At 42.6% G+C, this 15943-nt stretch overlaps 1 protein-coding gene across 10 annotated transcripts in view; it reads left to right on the forward strand.

The window, feature by feature from the left end:
- Positions 1-8925, forward strand: part of agrn (agrin) — a 279791-nt gene extending 270866 nt beyond the window's left edge. For 5 of the 10 annotated variants that reach the window (XM_036988106.1, XM_036988107.1, XM_036988113.1 and 2 more), the window contains 4 exons: positions 750-782; positions 3563-3787; positions 4780-4883; positions 6184-8925. In XM_036988106.1, coding sequence (XP_036844001.1) covers positions 750-782; positions 3563-3787; positions 4780-4883; positions 6184-6365 — 544 coding nt within the window. In that variant the 3' untranslated portion in view covers positions 6366-8925. The remainder of the gene's footprint in view (positions 1-749; positions 783-3562; positions 3788-4779; positions 4884-6183) is intronic. The other 5 variants (XM_036988109.1, XM_036988110.1, XM_036988111.1 and 2 more) reach the window with 1 other exon arrangement.
- Positions 8926-15943: the final 7018 nt, after the last annotated feature.

Here is a 15943-nt window from a genome sequence, read left to right on the forward strand (position 1 = left end):
AAACCTTGGGTCGATTCTCTCACGCATCATTATTGGAGCAACCAATGATATAGGGCTCCTCTCTGGTAATACGATATTTGACCCCATTTTTGTTGATTACCCAATGTTTCTAATTTGGTGCTTCCTTCACTCAAGAAGGCTACACACACACACACACACACACACACACACACACACACACACACACACACACACACACACACACACACACACACGACACTGTCATCGAATTCAGTAATAGTAGTAGTAGTGGAAAATGTTATTATCCCTAAGGGGAAATTGGTTTTGCAGCCAAATTATTTTAAAAATCATTACATTGTTGCCCAACTCTCCCCTTAAGACACGTCTTGGGCATTGACTTAGAGTCTGAGTGGTGGTGTGGTCATCCTCCTCTGAGGACCTCATTATGTTGCTGTTGCTTCTGAACCGTGATCGCAATGGATCTGCAGTACTGTATCTCTGATCACAGTAAAGCTCCTAGTACTTCGTAGTATATCCATACTACCATATTACTTGGAATGTAGTAATGCATTGGGCATGCATTTTAAGCAGTATGCTAGAATGGTCCTGCTTTCCCAGCTCTCGAGCAAATATCTTGCTCAGTTCGCCACGTCTCCTTGTCTACGAAGCTCCTCTCTATGCTGGGGTGACGATGCGTCACCCTGTAAGGGTCCTTGTGGGTCCTCTTCTCGCCCCCCTTTCTTGCGCTTATCGCATGCCCTTACATTCTCTCCCCTGCTCCCTTAAAGTCCAGAGTCACTGGAGAACCCGTCAGAGCAAAGGTGAGTGTCCCCTGCAGCCTGGAGCCTGTAACCAGCGCTGTCCAACCAACCGCTAGCATGCTGCCTCCCCACCCATCCCCACCCACCTGACACAACCACCCGCAGGCTGCAACCTAACCTCTCACAGCCCAAATAAACAGTAGTGGAGAATTACCCATAGAAACAGTATTGGAGAGCCACACTATTCAATACTCTGGGCCCCCATAGAGAGAAGTGTTAAAGGGCCACACTAATCTGTACACTGCGCCCCATAGAGAAAGCATTGGAGGGCCACGCTACTCTATAAACTGGGCCACTTATAGAGACAGTATTCTATGGCCCTACTTATTTATTTGTTATTCTGGATCCCCATTAGCTGTTGCAATGGCACCCAGGGTCTATTAAGACAGAGTAGCTCAGTGGTACCAATAATCTACAGCACTAGCAGCCAAAACAGCATCCAGCCTCGCTATACAATGTTCTCCGTAGAAGCCTAGCAATGCTCTATTTACTACTGCCATCTAGAGGTGATGGGGTGCATAGCATTCTGAGCCCTTTAATTGTTATTTACTTCAATCAATGAGGAATAAAATACGCATTATTAATCCAGTAAATAAACCACCTTGATAGCATTTAAAATACCTGCCTTGTTTCACATGCTATCCTTAATTAATTTCAAACTTTGTCCCTGCAGGGTCCAACGCATAATAAGTCTAGTATAGTATATCCTTATTTTGATGACCGTGGCCTTATTATTCCTGACAATCCATCCTGCTGAGGTTTTATTGAACCATGTCCCTAGGCTATTGCCATAGAAGTTTGATGTGTAACACTATGGCTTTGCCAGAAAAGATTTCCTTTATTTTATTTAACTAGGCAAGTCAGTTAAGAACAAATTCTTTACAATGACAGCCTAGGAACAGTGGGTTAACTGCCTTGTTCAGGGGCAGAATGACAGATTTTTTACCTTGTCAGCTCAGGGATTCGCATCCTTTCGGTTACTGGTCCAACGCTCTAACCACGAGGCTACCTGCCGCCCTTTATAGTGCACTACTTTTGACCACGGTCCATATAGGGCTCTGTTCAAAAGTAGTGCACTATATAGGGAATAGGGTGCCATTTCGGACACAGCTTATGATTTATTTGGGGCCCCTGGGTACTGTGAAGGTTAGACCTAGGGAAAGGAGTCCAAATATTGTATGCGTTTTTTTCTACTGACCGTTTGTGTCCAGTGGGTTTCTATGACCATTAATTCATTAGTCACTCTGTTTTGTTTGTGCTCCAGTGATTTTTTTTTTTAGAATGGAACGGTTTCCCTTGGAAGTCTTAAACCCAAATGTGGTTGCGGTGTATTAAGAGACGCATCCAATTCTACTTTGCACTCCTTCCTCTCTGCTGGGTCGAATACTGTACATGTGTCAAACCCCTGTTGGCCATACCTGAGCAGAAACCAAATTAGAAACATTAATTAAACAATCAGTCCAATCTCTTCACTCCTGTTAGCTCATTGGCAGTAGCCTCGTTTTTGGCCTGATGACATAATCAAATCCAACTTTATTTAAAGTGGATCGATTTAGACGTAGTCTGCTGTCATTTTCTCTTTACCTCTCCTCATGTCCTGTGTATAACCCCCTGTGCTCCCATGAGCCTCTCTGTCTGTTTGCTGTGCTGACTCGTTTCGTGTACGTGTCATGTCTGTCTCGTGTGATCTGTGTCTTGTGTTCCCGTGTCATTATGTTCTGTGTTGTGTGCTCTCTATCCTCTGTGTGCTTTGCCTGTGTTTGTCTCCGTTTTTTGTTTAAGATCCTTTTGAAAACTGTGAAAGTAGTTGAGCCTAGTCGGCATCACAATACATTACAGCGATACCGATTGGTGACACACACACACACACACAGGGGGAACAGTGGAGAACAAAGGAGCTATTTTTAAAAATAGCATCCCTTCAGGAGTGTTTGTGTTTGAGGTCTGTACCAAATGGAGCTGTGTGTGTGTGTGTGTGTGTGTGGGCACGCGTGCATGAATGTGTTCCTGTGTGTGTGAGCGAGTGCATGAACGTGTGTGTGTGTGAGTGCATGAACGTGTGTGTGTGTGCAAACCACCCCAGCTCCAGTCAGGCTTTGAGCAGCGGCCCCACTCTCCCAGAGCAGACACAGCTGTGACAGTGACACAGAGCACTCCTCCATAGGACAAGCCAGGATGTCCCCAGGTCTCCACCCCTGTCCCCAGCTCCCTGACTCCCCCGTAGCACTGGCAGTCCAGAGACTATGATCAAACAGCACTTCAGACAGCTAGCTCCAACCCCCCCTGCATCCTGCCCCCCCCCTCCCCCTCCCCACAACAACCACCACCTCACAGGAAGAAGAGAGGAGAGCTACTGCACAGTTATCCCAGGAGAGAGAGAGAGAGAGAGAGAGAGGGAAAGCTGGAGCTGGAAATACCCAGAGTGAAGGGAAAACATCATAGCTGATCCAATATAGTCTTTACCTAATCTTCCTTTCACTGTCATCGTCTCCTCTGCCCCATAGGCAGCGGCAGGTTAAAGAACCTTAGAGGTTTCCCACCATGACCCTGGCAAGTGCTTTCAGATCAATAGTCATGAAGGAATCTAGACAAGGAATTAGGATGCCAGTAGTGTTTCAGGACAGAGCCATCACCGGCCACTATCATTTTGGATGCAAACTGTCACTATCAACCCTGAGTCACCTCAGCCAGTATGCAAACGTGCAAATGTCACGATCACCTAACGTCCTCTTCACTTCACTAACATAAATCATTGTAACTGTCCTCCCCCTCCCCCGCAGTGAGAAAGCCCTGCTGGTGAACAAGTTTGAACTGAGCATTAAGACCGAGGCCACTCAGGGCCTGGTGCTGTGGGTTGGTAAGGGCGTGGAGCGATCTGACTACATCGCCCTGGCGGTGGTGGACGGCCGTGTGCAGATGACCTACGACCTGGGCTCCAAGCCTGTGGTGCTGCGCTCGACGGTCCGCATCAACACCAACCGCTGGATCCACATCAAGGCCAGCAGGTAAGACGGTGTCGAACATGACCGCGTGGTTTACTCATGAACGTTGTTGTTGTTGAAGTGTAGGATAGCCTGTATTGGTAAAATGTTGTATGAGGGTCAAATCCACACTTGACTTGAAAAGTGAACATTTGACTTAAGTGTAAGTTCTGTGGTTCACCCCTAAATGAATATTCATGTTAGTAATAATTGAGTTATAGAAAAGGACCAAAGAGTGGAACAAAGTTTGTGAAAAGTTACAGAGTGTTACAAACCATACACAGCATACAGAGTGTATGGTTTTCATATTCGCCTTCAATTTCAGTCTGCTTGTAAGCAAACCGACAAGCTAGCTTTTGGTTAGCTTTAATGCCACAGCATTTAAAAGAAAAATCCTCTCAAAATATATCTATTTTTAAATTTTCATTAGTCCACTGATAATACCGTCCCAAATATTCATTTTTCCTTTAAGTCTGAGGTCATGTGTTATGAATGTTATTACTTTGTCTGACATCTCTTCTGCTAGAAACACACTGAGTGCTGCCTGCCCGCATCGTCCCATGACGTAACTGCTTACTTACCACATAGTGGAGATTTGATTCCATGGAAGTTGGTCTCTGTAATTGACAGACTGCTAAGTGACTGTCTGTGTCTGAAATGGCACCCTATTCACTATAAAGTACACTACTTTTCTGGTCAAAACTTTTATAAGGAATAGGGTGCCATTTGGGATGGATTTCTCTCTCCCATACCCTCAATCAACTGCTAAGCACACAATCATCAGAGCAGTGAAGACTTGATTACTCTCATTGAAGTCTTGATGTCTGCTACATGCCAGTTGAAGTGGAATTTAAAATGATGTAGCAGACAGGCTGTAAACAAATGTTCTCCCCCTATCTCCTGTTTCTCTCCCCCTGCCTATATCTATCCCCTCTCTCGCTTTACCTCCCCCTTCTCTCTCACTCCCCTCCCTCTACCTCTCTTTCTCCATCTTCCTCGTCCTCCCCCTCTCTTAGAGCACTTAGGGACGGCTCTCTCCAGGTGGGCAACGAGGCAGCGGTCACAGGGTCGTCGCCCCTGGCAGCCACTCAGCTGGACACAGACGGAGCCCTCTGGTTGGGTAGGTCCACTAACGAGCCTGCGTGTTGGGGTTTACACACGCAGACAGACAGAAACACAGACACACTCCTCTGGTCTGGTTCTGAATATATCAAAGAGGTCAGACAATAAAATGTTTTTTTTTTAGTGAGGAAATGCTTACCAGAGCACTTCCAGCATTCCTCTGACAGTGTATAGAACATGGAATAGCGATGTTAAAGTGTGGCAGAAATGAGGAATGTAATGGATGACGGAGAGCTCACTGGGCATGCAAAGAATTGGTCTGAAATGTGACACAGATGATTGTCCCTCTCTATTCAGGTGTATTAAACGGTCTGACTAAACTCAAAGGTTCTCCGCTCTCGGGAATTTGAAACGACTAAAGTCGTCCCGTTGTCTTTTTGAGTACCATTTGGCCCTGAACTTCGCTCAGAGAAATGGCTTCCGAGAGAGCACCCGCTGTGTCTAGATGGAACGTTCTGAGGAAATAGGGAAAAAAACGACTTTCAAATGCATGTGGTCGTGCAGTGTTGTGGGAAGGTGTATGTTTGAGCGAGGAGAGCCATGACACACATACACACACTATCTCTCTCACTCACTCACACACACACACACACAAACTCACAGGCACACGCTAATGACACAGCACACAAGTGCACTGCTGTGGCTCCAAACAGGTGCTGAGCACACCCCGCGGCTAGAATACATTATCCTTTCAGCAGGCCGTACATCAAGCGGCTGCTCTCTTAAATCCCCCTCTTTCACCGCTCATCATTAATTCATCTGTAACTCGCATGAAATTAGCCCTGTCGATCCCCGATTCAGAGGCACGCAATCCGATTAGAGGGGACAGAGAGAAGAGAGGGAAGGTGGGAAAGAGCTCGACGGAGAGGCAAACTCGCGGCGCAGCGGATTAAACGAGGAGCAGGAGAGCAGGTAGAAAGAGGGAATGAGCGAGAGAGAGTAATACAGGTGACCTATCAGAAGGACGACTCCCCTTGAAAATGAAAGTGAGGTAAGTTCCAGTGATTGTGCTAGAGCACTCCTCCAGAGAGAACCACCTGTTTGCTGTCCCTGTTCACCAGAGCTACTTGTGTCTTTCTCTCTTCATCTACTGCCAGTGTCAACATCACAGATCCTCACATCACACAGCAGTCAGTTACCCTTTGTGGCATGAAACAAGTTCACTTGTAGGGAGATGTAAGGGATGTGACCTGTGTGTGTGTGTGTGTGTGTTTGTCTCTCCGTGCACCTCAGACACGGTGGGTCTCTTTTCATTAGTTCTAAATCTCTCCCCTCCCCCATCCTTCTTATTCTCACAGGTGGCTTGGAGGAGTTGGCTGTGGCCCGGAGACTGCCTAAGGCCTACAGCACAGGTTTTGTGGGCTGTGTAAAGGATGTCGCGGTGGACGGCGTGGAGCTCCACCTGGTGGAGGACGCCCTGAACAGCCCCAAAATATTACACTGTTCCGCCTCTGGCACAGCCGCCACGGCCAAAAAATAGCCTGGCTAAAATCACTCCCTCCATAAACGCCATGTCTACTGCTGTAATTATTTTATATTTTTGTATACTTTTCATTGCTTTTTATATTGAAAATAAAAAGAATACGTTGTTTTAATTTTTTTTTTTTTTATATATATATTTTTTTGTTTTCTGCGCCTCCTGTTCATTCATTATCCCCGCCCTGAAACGCAGGTGTACATACCGTACATATACGCGTACTTTTGTGTGACGTCGCGAGACAAGTGTAAGCTGTATTCATTGTGTTGTTTTGTTGTTTTAAAACAAACATGAACAAAACCTCTCCCTCGCTCATTACTTGAACACTGGTGAATCACATTGGTGCTCTCTATTATTTCCTTGTCTTGATGCCATATCATTCACTACCACACAACACAGCCTATAGAAATACATACAAACATTCCCCTGTGAGATAAATGCAGTCGAGACACACTGCTGTTTCCTTGGTCATTGTCATTAGAGCACACTGTTACAAAAGGGTTTTTTAAATCATTTTGCGACGGAAAATGAAAAGGGGCATGTTTTATTGGGCGTGTCTGTTTTCTTCCGTTTTGTGCCTAATGAACAGGACAATGGTATCCTAGAAGCATCTGCTTGTAACTAGTAGGGCTGCTCAGAACGAACTTCTGAAACCGCTTAATCAAACTCCTCAAACAGCGCAAATGCTCTACATTGCCTCTCAATCAACGACTTGAGTTTTGAAATGATTCGCAAACCCCCAGAGCGGAACAAAAACAAAGTGCCCTGCATTCAAGGACAACACACATATCATTCCACAACATGCATCAATCAAGAAATGTAATAATAATTGAATTAAATAAATGTAATAAATATAGACTATATAAATACCTGAGACTGTGAATATGTAAGATTGGTTCTCTTCTCAAGAATTGTGAATCTCATGTATTGTGCTTTCTATTTTACAATCAGGATGACCATTAGTTGCATGCAGTTTCTGCAGTGTTGGTTTTGTTTTGTTTTGGTTTCACTGTGTTGCCGGCCAAGTGGATTGATTACCTGTCGCAAACACGCGTTGTGTTTTACAAAACGGTTCAACTATCTGGTTCCACTGAGCTAGGATAACTATTTAATTTTGGTGGGGTCCTTTTTTGAGCACTTGTTTTTCTATTGGAGTTTGTTTTGCTGGACTTGGAATGGCTCAAAAGGACAGGTTGTTGTTGTTACCGCAACTGGCCTGGTGGGAGTGCTATAAGCTCAGGCTGAAGAGAGGACCGACCAAGAGGAAGAAGCGAGATACTGTATCATACCATAGGAGACAATAGGACCCTCAAATGCTCAGTCATGGAATGTTCAGTAGTCAATGAAATTCTTCAGTCTTTCAAACTTCAAAGTCCATTTTTTGATCAAATTGGAATGAAGACTGGGTTATACTTTCTCTTGCATTAAGAGTGATCCATCTCTTGCTGTTGGAAAAGTGATAATGTGATGAGTTGGGACATTTGGCAGCAAAATGAGGAAAAAAATAGCAAACATAATCGCAATTACTAATAAACGTACTTATGCATGGGTTTGTATTGTCGAGATGAATTCTGTAACATCCAAAAACTCATAATGCAATGCAAAAACTAAACTGCAATGACTGACATAAACCCACTCTGTTTTGATATATAAGATACTTGGCAATATTATAAGAGAAAACAAATGCTTGTTCAAGGTTGAGTATCAGTGGTATTGTATTAGTTTGTTTAAGTTCTTCATTATTTTCCCCCCGCGATACAAAAACGGCCATTTTGTACAGCCCTGAAATTTGTAAGTGAAAATTTTGCAATGTGTAAAACTGTAGAGGTTATGTTTTTAGTGCTATACACTGGAAATAAGTCTGACTTGTCTGTTCACTACACACAATAATGATGTTCCTATGTCAATGAGGAGGGGAAGAGCATCGAAGTATATGGCTTTTGAGTGTAATCAAGGACTAGTGTCCATTCCAAGACCAGGAACCCTGGGTGTGTGTGTGTACACCACTGTATTTACATGTTGTATTACTGTTGAATTTGACCTATTCCAGTAGTAGTTCATGAGCAGTGGGTTCCTGTGTTAGTGGCACTCAGAAGACAAGTGGCGCAGGCTCAAGAGTGAGACGACACAATCTAATGTCGGGGTGGTAAAAACTATCTATGAATTGCCTTAAAACAGGTCAGCGGCCTACAGGTTGACAAAGTCATTGTCCATACTGTTCTGTGCTCTTACTTTGGCCAGCATACTAGCCTCATCATCTTCATGTAAATTAATACATAATAATTATATTAATAATTCTCATACAAATCCTCAGAGGGACGCACAAATGGTCGACCTCTGGCTTTACATAAAATATACTATTTACTGTTTAAATCTATTTTCTGTTCCTTATTTATGTCTTCATGTGGATTCCGTCTGGCCTCTGTAAACTACTGTTTGATTGAGACACTCCTGAAGGGCAGTGCACTGAGTAAGAGTGGCATGACCTGATCATTACTAACTTTATTACCTTTGTCTTGTGTTCCTACCACCATGAAATAAAGTGTCAAACAAACAGACCCGACTCTGTCACCTGTCTCCGTGGAATGAATCCCCTTCCAGTTGAATGAAATAATGATTACTTAACACCATCGTAAGCAATGCACACCGGCATTACCTAAACACGGACCGATTCCTACTGTTCACAGTAAGTCAATAAGGACAAAATGTGTTTACTCGTGCGTATTAGTGTTATTCGTTCTCCACAAACTTTAGGTAGTTTTCTCTTGGCTGGTTTAATTATATAAAGTATACAAGTTTCTGTGCAGAATGAATTTATACACATACACAATTCAACTATAGTGAAATAAGTATTTACAAGTATACCCTCACAGATAATCATGGGTTCAAGACAACTAATATAAAGATGGAATGTTAATGTGATGCCATTCTCATTCAACTCAAAGCCTCCAGCCAGCCAGTGCTAAGAACATTTCAAGATGAGTTATTATTAAACATGCTGGGGAATACAGTTTTAAAGTAACTGCCCAGGGCAGTTTTATTTTTTTATTTCTGTGATGGAATGGTGTGGGCGTACCCCAACAACAGAATGGGGTGTTGGCGGATACGGTCATTAAAAATATTCACGCGAGTAGACTGCTGATTGGCCAGCTCATTCTCCTTTAGACCGCTGATTGGCCAGCTCATCCTTCTCAGGGAGATGACATCATGTTCTATGAGGAAATAGCAAGCATTTTTTTAAATGGTCTGTTTGAGATACAAGTTTGAGGTGTTTTTTTTGTATTGTTTTATCTCCAATTTATGCTCTGACCACTTGAGTCGTTCCATGTCATTTCAGCAAGCCATGACACCCACTATCTCAGATTGTTCTAAAAAAAATCTGTAGTTAGAAACAGATAGGATTGCCATTCCTGAAACATTATTTCATTGACGTTTTATTTTATCTCTGAAAAATAAAGCTAATTGATATTCATTTATACGATTCAGTAAATATATTACCCAACATCCAATTTGGACCAAACTTCTTTCTACCAATGAGTAAGACATAAGGAATCACAAACTATTTCAAAAACCACCTACAGATGCCTCACACCACATGCCAATCCCACCCCAACAGCCAGTATATAGTATCAGTTCACTATGTTTGACAAGTAGTATGAAGCTGTGGCTTGGAGTATTGCTTCTCCATACTCATTGGTCAGAAGAATTTTGGTCCAAATCAGATGTTGGGTACTATATTTATTGAATATGATCTGAATCCTATAAATTAAAATGGCCAATTTGGGTGCAATCAATTAGCTTAATTTATCAGAGATAAAATTATATTTCAACAAAATAATGTTTCAGAAATGCTAATCGTATTTGTTACTAAGTACAGAAACAATTTCAGAACAATCTGGGATGGTGGGGGTCGAAATCCTCTTTCTTGTGGTTTTCTAGATAGAACGACACACATACGAGTATAGGACGAGTCAACATTATTTGGATACAAGTTAACAAAATATGAACTTTTAACAGTGAGATTTTCACTGGGCAGTTACTTTCAATTATATTTTTTACAAAGGTCAAAGTGGATTTATGAATTATGCAACAATGCCAGGCCTTTTCCAACTGAAAGGTCATCAGCAGATCTTCAGAGCAGCAGAGGAGAGGCGGCTAGCCTGGAGAAAAAAACGGCATCCATGAGCTTTTCTCATGACTTATATCTGCAAAAATACAAACGCACTGGGTTTGATTTCTGCGGCCCAATGTGAAATAATGATGAAGTGATCGGAGCTTGGATGAGAGGGCTCTTTTCTTTTGGGAAGGGGGGTTACTAGCTAGGCCCTGGTTGGCTGCAATAAAGGCTCTATTTTTCTGTCCATAACAAGGCCCTAGCTGTCCTGCTCCATAGGATTCGATGTGAGTCCCCTTTGTTTCTCTTCCTGGGATTTTATTTTGGACCAGAGGACTCTTAAGTCTTCGGGCGAAAATGTCAAAAGGTCAGCCTGGAACCAATCACCTCGGGACAGAGAGGGAACAGAGAGTGAGAGGACACTAAACAGGGTCTTCTTTTTCGGTTTTGGCCTGGTTCTAGGGAACCGTTTTATGCTGCTGAACACTGAGCTTGAGTCGGCATACACAGTCACCCCATCCCAGGTTGTGTCCAAATCCCTTTTCATGCAATAGTTTGCTCTCCTTTTTAACTAGTTTGTTGTCCTTTTTAGAGGTTGTGTTCCAATCCCTTTTCATGGACTAGTTTTCTGTCCTTTTTATAGGTTGTGTCCCATTTGTTGTTCACACTCTCCTACAGTGCACTTGGAAAGTGTCCAGACGCCTTGACTTCATCCACATTTTGTTACGTTACAGCCTTAATCTAAAATGGATTAAATATTTTTTTCCCCTCATCAATTTCCTCATAACACCCCATAATAACAAAGCAAGAACAGTTTTTGGACATTTTAGCAAATGTATGAAAAATGAATTAAGTATTGAGACGCTTTGCTCCTCCATACCGCTCAGGACCTCAGACTGGGCCGAAGGTTCACCTTCCTCAGGACAACGACCCTAAGCACACAGCCAAGACAAGACAGGAGTGGCTTCGGGACAAGTCTCTGAATGTCCTTGGGTGGCCCAGCCAGAGCCCGGACTTGAACCCGATCGAACATCTCTGGAGAGACCTGAAAACAGCTGTGCAGCAACACTCCCCATCCAACCTGACAGAGCTTGAGAAGATCTGCAGAGAATAATGGGATAAACTCCCCAAATACAGGTGTGCCAAACTTGTAGCGTCATACCCAAAAAGACTTGAGGCTGTTTCACCTGTCCTTGTGATTGTCTCCACCCCCTCCAGGTGTTGCTGATTTTCCCCAGTGTATTTATCCCTGTGTTTCCTGTCGCTCTGTGCCAGTTCGTCTTGTATGTTTCCAAGTCAACCAGCGGTTTTCCCGTTTTCCTGCTTTTTGAATTCTCCTTTTTCTAGTCCTCCTGGTTTTGACCCTTGCCTGTTCTGGACTTTGTACCTGCCTGCCTGACCATTCTGCCTGCCTTGACCACAAGCCTGTTTGCCACTCTGTACCTCCTTGACTCTGATCTGGTTTTGACCTTTTTGCCTGTCCATGACCATGCTCTTGCCTACCCCTATGGATTAATAAACATTGTAAGACTTCAACCATCTGCCTCCTGTGTCTGCATCTGGGTCTCACCTTGTGCCTAGATAGAAAATGCAACAAAAAATGTTTTCTCCATGGCAAGGTTATTATAGTAAATGACAACTGAAATAAAAATAAAACTCAATTGGAAAAACTATTTAGTAAACTGAATAAAAAATATATATTTTTTTAACTATACTGAAACTATTATCTTTGACTGCAAAATGAACAAAAATATTTAAAAAATTTTTTTTTTAATTCTTTCTAAACTTTGGTCAAAAATCAAATGGGTAAATACTTTCGGGTAAATACTGCCAGTAGATGCCGATGTTTCAAATAGGCCTACGTTGTGAATCACTAGCTATCCCTAGCTAACAGGGAATAAATCAGAGGGTGAGTCCAGAGCGTGACTGGGCCAAGCTAGAACAGCTTGAGAAGTTGCTGGAGCCGTTCGCAATGCACACCAACCGACTTCAAAATGACAGCAAGTCACTGTCTGGTGTGGTGCTCTGCCTTCTCAACCTTGAGGCACACTTACAGTCAACTACTGTTGCAAAACAGATTGCACAGGTCCTCCTGAAGTCACTGCATGAGTGCTTCACATGCATACTGAATCCTCTGGCAGCCAACTTCGATCCAACCCCTGCAGCTGATTGCCTGATGGACCAAAGTGTGTCTCTGGCACTTCGCTCAACGGAGATCGAGCCATTGATGAGGGAAGCAGAGTATTTTGTACTTCAGCAAATCAGAGAGTACAGCCATGGAGCAGCAGGACCCCAGGAAGATGCCACGACAGTGAATCCAGCAAGCATCTCGACCACAATGCTTCAGAAATATAGCATCCTCGCATCAAAGTTTATGTCGGAGGTCGCTGTCCAGCCGGAAGGTCAACCTTGGCAAGGCAATAAGTGCCCTGTGTGAGCTGCGACAATACCTGGAAGAGGTGAAGGGGGGCATGTTTACCGCATCACCTCTTCAGTTCTGGCAGGCAAGGATGGCTTTTTATCCAAAGCTGTGCCATGTGGCACTGGATCTGGTTTCTGCCCCTGCATCCCAAGTGTTAGTGGAGAGAATATTCTCTGCTTGTGGACAACTGTCATCAGTCTTGAGAAACCAAACGACCACCTCTCTGGAACGCAGTCTTCTTGAAGATAAACCAGATAATCTTGTTTGGTTGAACAGAAACACACACAAACACACAAGTTGGCTGTGAACTGATAGATTTGTGAAGATGGGTTGTATTGCTTATGTTTTTGCTGGTGTTGCAGCCCCCGTTTGTGATACACGTTTAATATTACATAAACATAACATGACGAATGTGCCATGACGTCATTGTTTTTTCCTTTCTCTTTCTGTCAGATAAAGATTGATAAAGGTAGTTGATTCTTCTTACATATTTATGATTTTTATCATTATGTAAATGCTTAAAATTTCACAAAAAGTGACATCAGCTGATGAAAATTATTTCATAGAACAAAACGTATAAGAACCTAAGCCTGTATTTACCACAGACCTTATTTTCAGCGTTTATCGAAAAACCCTATAAAAACTCCATTCATTTTCCCATAGGCTTTGCTCTACGAGCTATGGCGGAGTTAGTGCCTACAAAAACATGTAATTACTAGTCAAGTTAATATATACCATTTAACAGACACTTTTATCCAAAGCAATGTATACATCTTACATATGGGTGGCCCCAGCAGGAATCAAACCCACATCCTTTGGCATTGCAAGCACCATGCTCATTCCAACTTAGCCATACAGGACCACATTACAGTTGCACTACAGTGGCCCGGCAGGTCAAACTTTATCAGTGCAAAGCAAATCCATAGAGAAAAAGCCCTGTGGGTATTGCATAACCCCATACCCCGGCAGATTAAATTCTGCTGATAACCACACAGCCTGATGACGTCAATACTGCAGAAATGGAAGCACCTCTGTTCTGACCCATCGCCTTGATAGTGATTTGCGATTTTGAATGCGAATTGAATGCAGCATCTGTGGGACATACAGTATAGACAGGTGTGTGCCTTTCCAAATCATGTCCAATCAATTGAATTGACCACAGGCGGACTCCAACCAAGTTATAGAAACATCTCAAGGATGATCAATGGAAACAGGATGCACCTGAGCTCTATTTCCAATCACATAGCAAAGGGTCTGAATAAATAAATACGTTTTCTGTTTATTTTTTATTTTTAATACATTTGCAAAAATGTCTAAAATCCGGTTATCGCTTTGTCATTTTGTGATATTGTGTGTAGATTGCTGAGGAAATATATATATATATATATATATATATATATATATATATATATATTCAATTTTAGAATATGGCTGTAACGTAACAACATGTGAAAAAAAGTCAAGGGGTCTGAATACTTTCCGAAGGCACCGTACATAAACACACAAACGACTACATTTAATCTGCCCAGACCCACATGCTCAAACCCATCCCTAGTGGCCTTAATTTGCAGCCAACCAATTCGTTTTTCTCGGTCGCCCATGCTATTTCAATGTTTCAATAATAAATCATTAGATTTTCACATTGTGTTAATGATGGCAGATTGCTTGATTTGCAGGTTTTTACTATACGTCTCTCCCTCTCTGCAACCTACAATTTGCGTTCATGGAAAGATGACGTGAACGGAGGCAAGAATATTTAAATAGATTTGCCATTATCCTCCTTTGCGAGACAATAGCGGAGCAAAACATTTCATAATGACGTCCATTAATTGCATTGCTGCTATAAATAACAGGGAGTTCGCGGATGACTATTTTCTAATCAAGACATGTGTAATCATGTAGACCTATTTTAATACGAAAATTGTCAGTAGCCCATTTTTGTAGCCAACCAATGAGTTTTTCTCGGTCGCCCATGCTATTTCAACATTTCAATAATAAATCATTAGATTTTCACATTGTTTTAATGATGGCGGATTGCTTGATTTCCAGGGTTTTACTATACGTTTTTCAAGGCTACACTCTCCTTCTCTCTCTCTGCAACAGTCTAGGATCTGGGAATAATGGTCATTTCAATTATTTATCCATTGATTGTATTCTTGGATAATATAATGTATAAATGTAGACCAAGGTATTTCTTTGTCATGCCTCATCTGAGCAGGATCAGATGGTGACAGGGGTCTCATCAGGGTCAGGCAGCCAGGGAAGACCAGTCTGTGATGGAGCTGAGGTGAATTTTTGCAGAAACAACACTATATTTTCTCTGTGCTGCAAACACTGGACAAGCAACAAGCTTTAAAGATTCAAACTATTTTAAGGCAGTCTGACAAACCTCAAAAGTTGATTTCCAAACGGTATCAAGGGTTGACAGAGACTTTTCCCGATGTCACACACCATGTAAAACAAAAATATGAGGTAGACCTAGGAAACGCTATTGATGATGGTGAATGGATACAGGCATAAATTACTGCAGTTGAATTCCATAAAATGTACTGTACTATATGCCAGTGAAAATGAATATCATGCACACAGAAATGTAATTCCCCTGCTGGAGGTGTAAAACTGTCACACCCTGACCTTAGTGTTCTTTGTTTTCCTTGTTATTTTGGTTAGGTCAGGGTGTGACATGGGTGATGTATGTGTTTTGTCTTGTCTATGGGTTTTGTATGTTTATGGGGCTGTTTCCTTTCTAGGTGTTTATGTAAGTCTATGGTTGCCTAGATTGGTTCTCAATTAGAGGCAGGTGCTTTTCGTTGTCTCTGATTGGGAACCATATTTAGGCAGCCATGTTCTTTGGGTATTTTGTGGGTGGTTGTGCTATATGGGACTGTTTCGTTGCCAGTTCACTTTGTTGTTTTGTATTTGTGTTCATGTTGAGTTTTCATATTAAATACCATGGACACTTACCACGCCGCATATTGGTCCGATCCTTGTTTCACCTCTTCAGAGGAAGAGGAGGAAATCTGCCGTGACAGAACCACCCACCAA

The sequence above is a fragment of the Oncorhynchus mykiss genome, chromosome 9 (genome assembly GCF_013265735.2).
Source record: "Oncorhynchus mykiss isolate Arlee chromosome 9, USDA_OmykA_1.1, whole genome shotgun sequence".
Classification (NCBI taxonomy): Eukaryota; Metazoa; Chordata; class Actinopteri; order Salmoniformes; family Salmonidae; genus Oncorhynchus; species Oncorhynchus mykiss.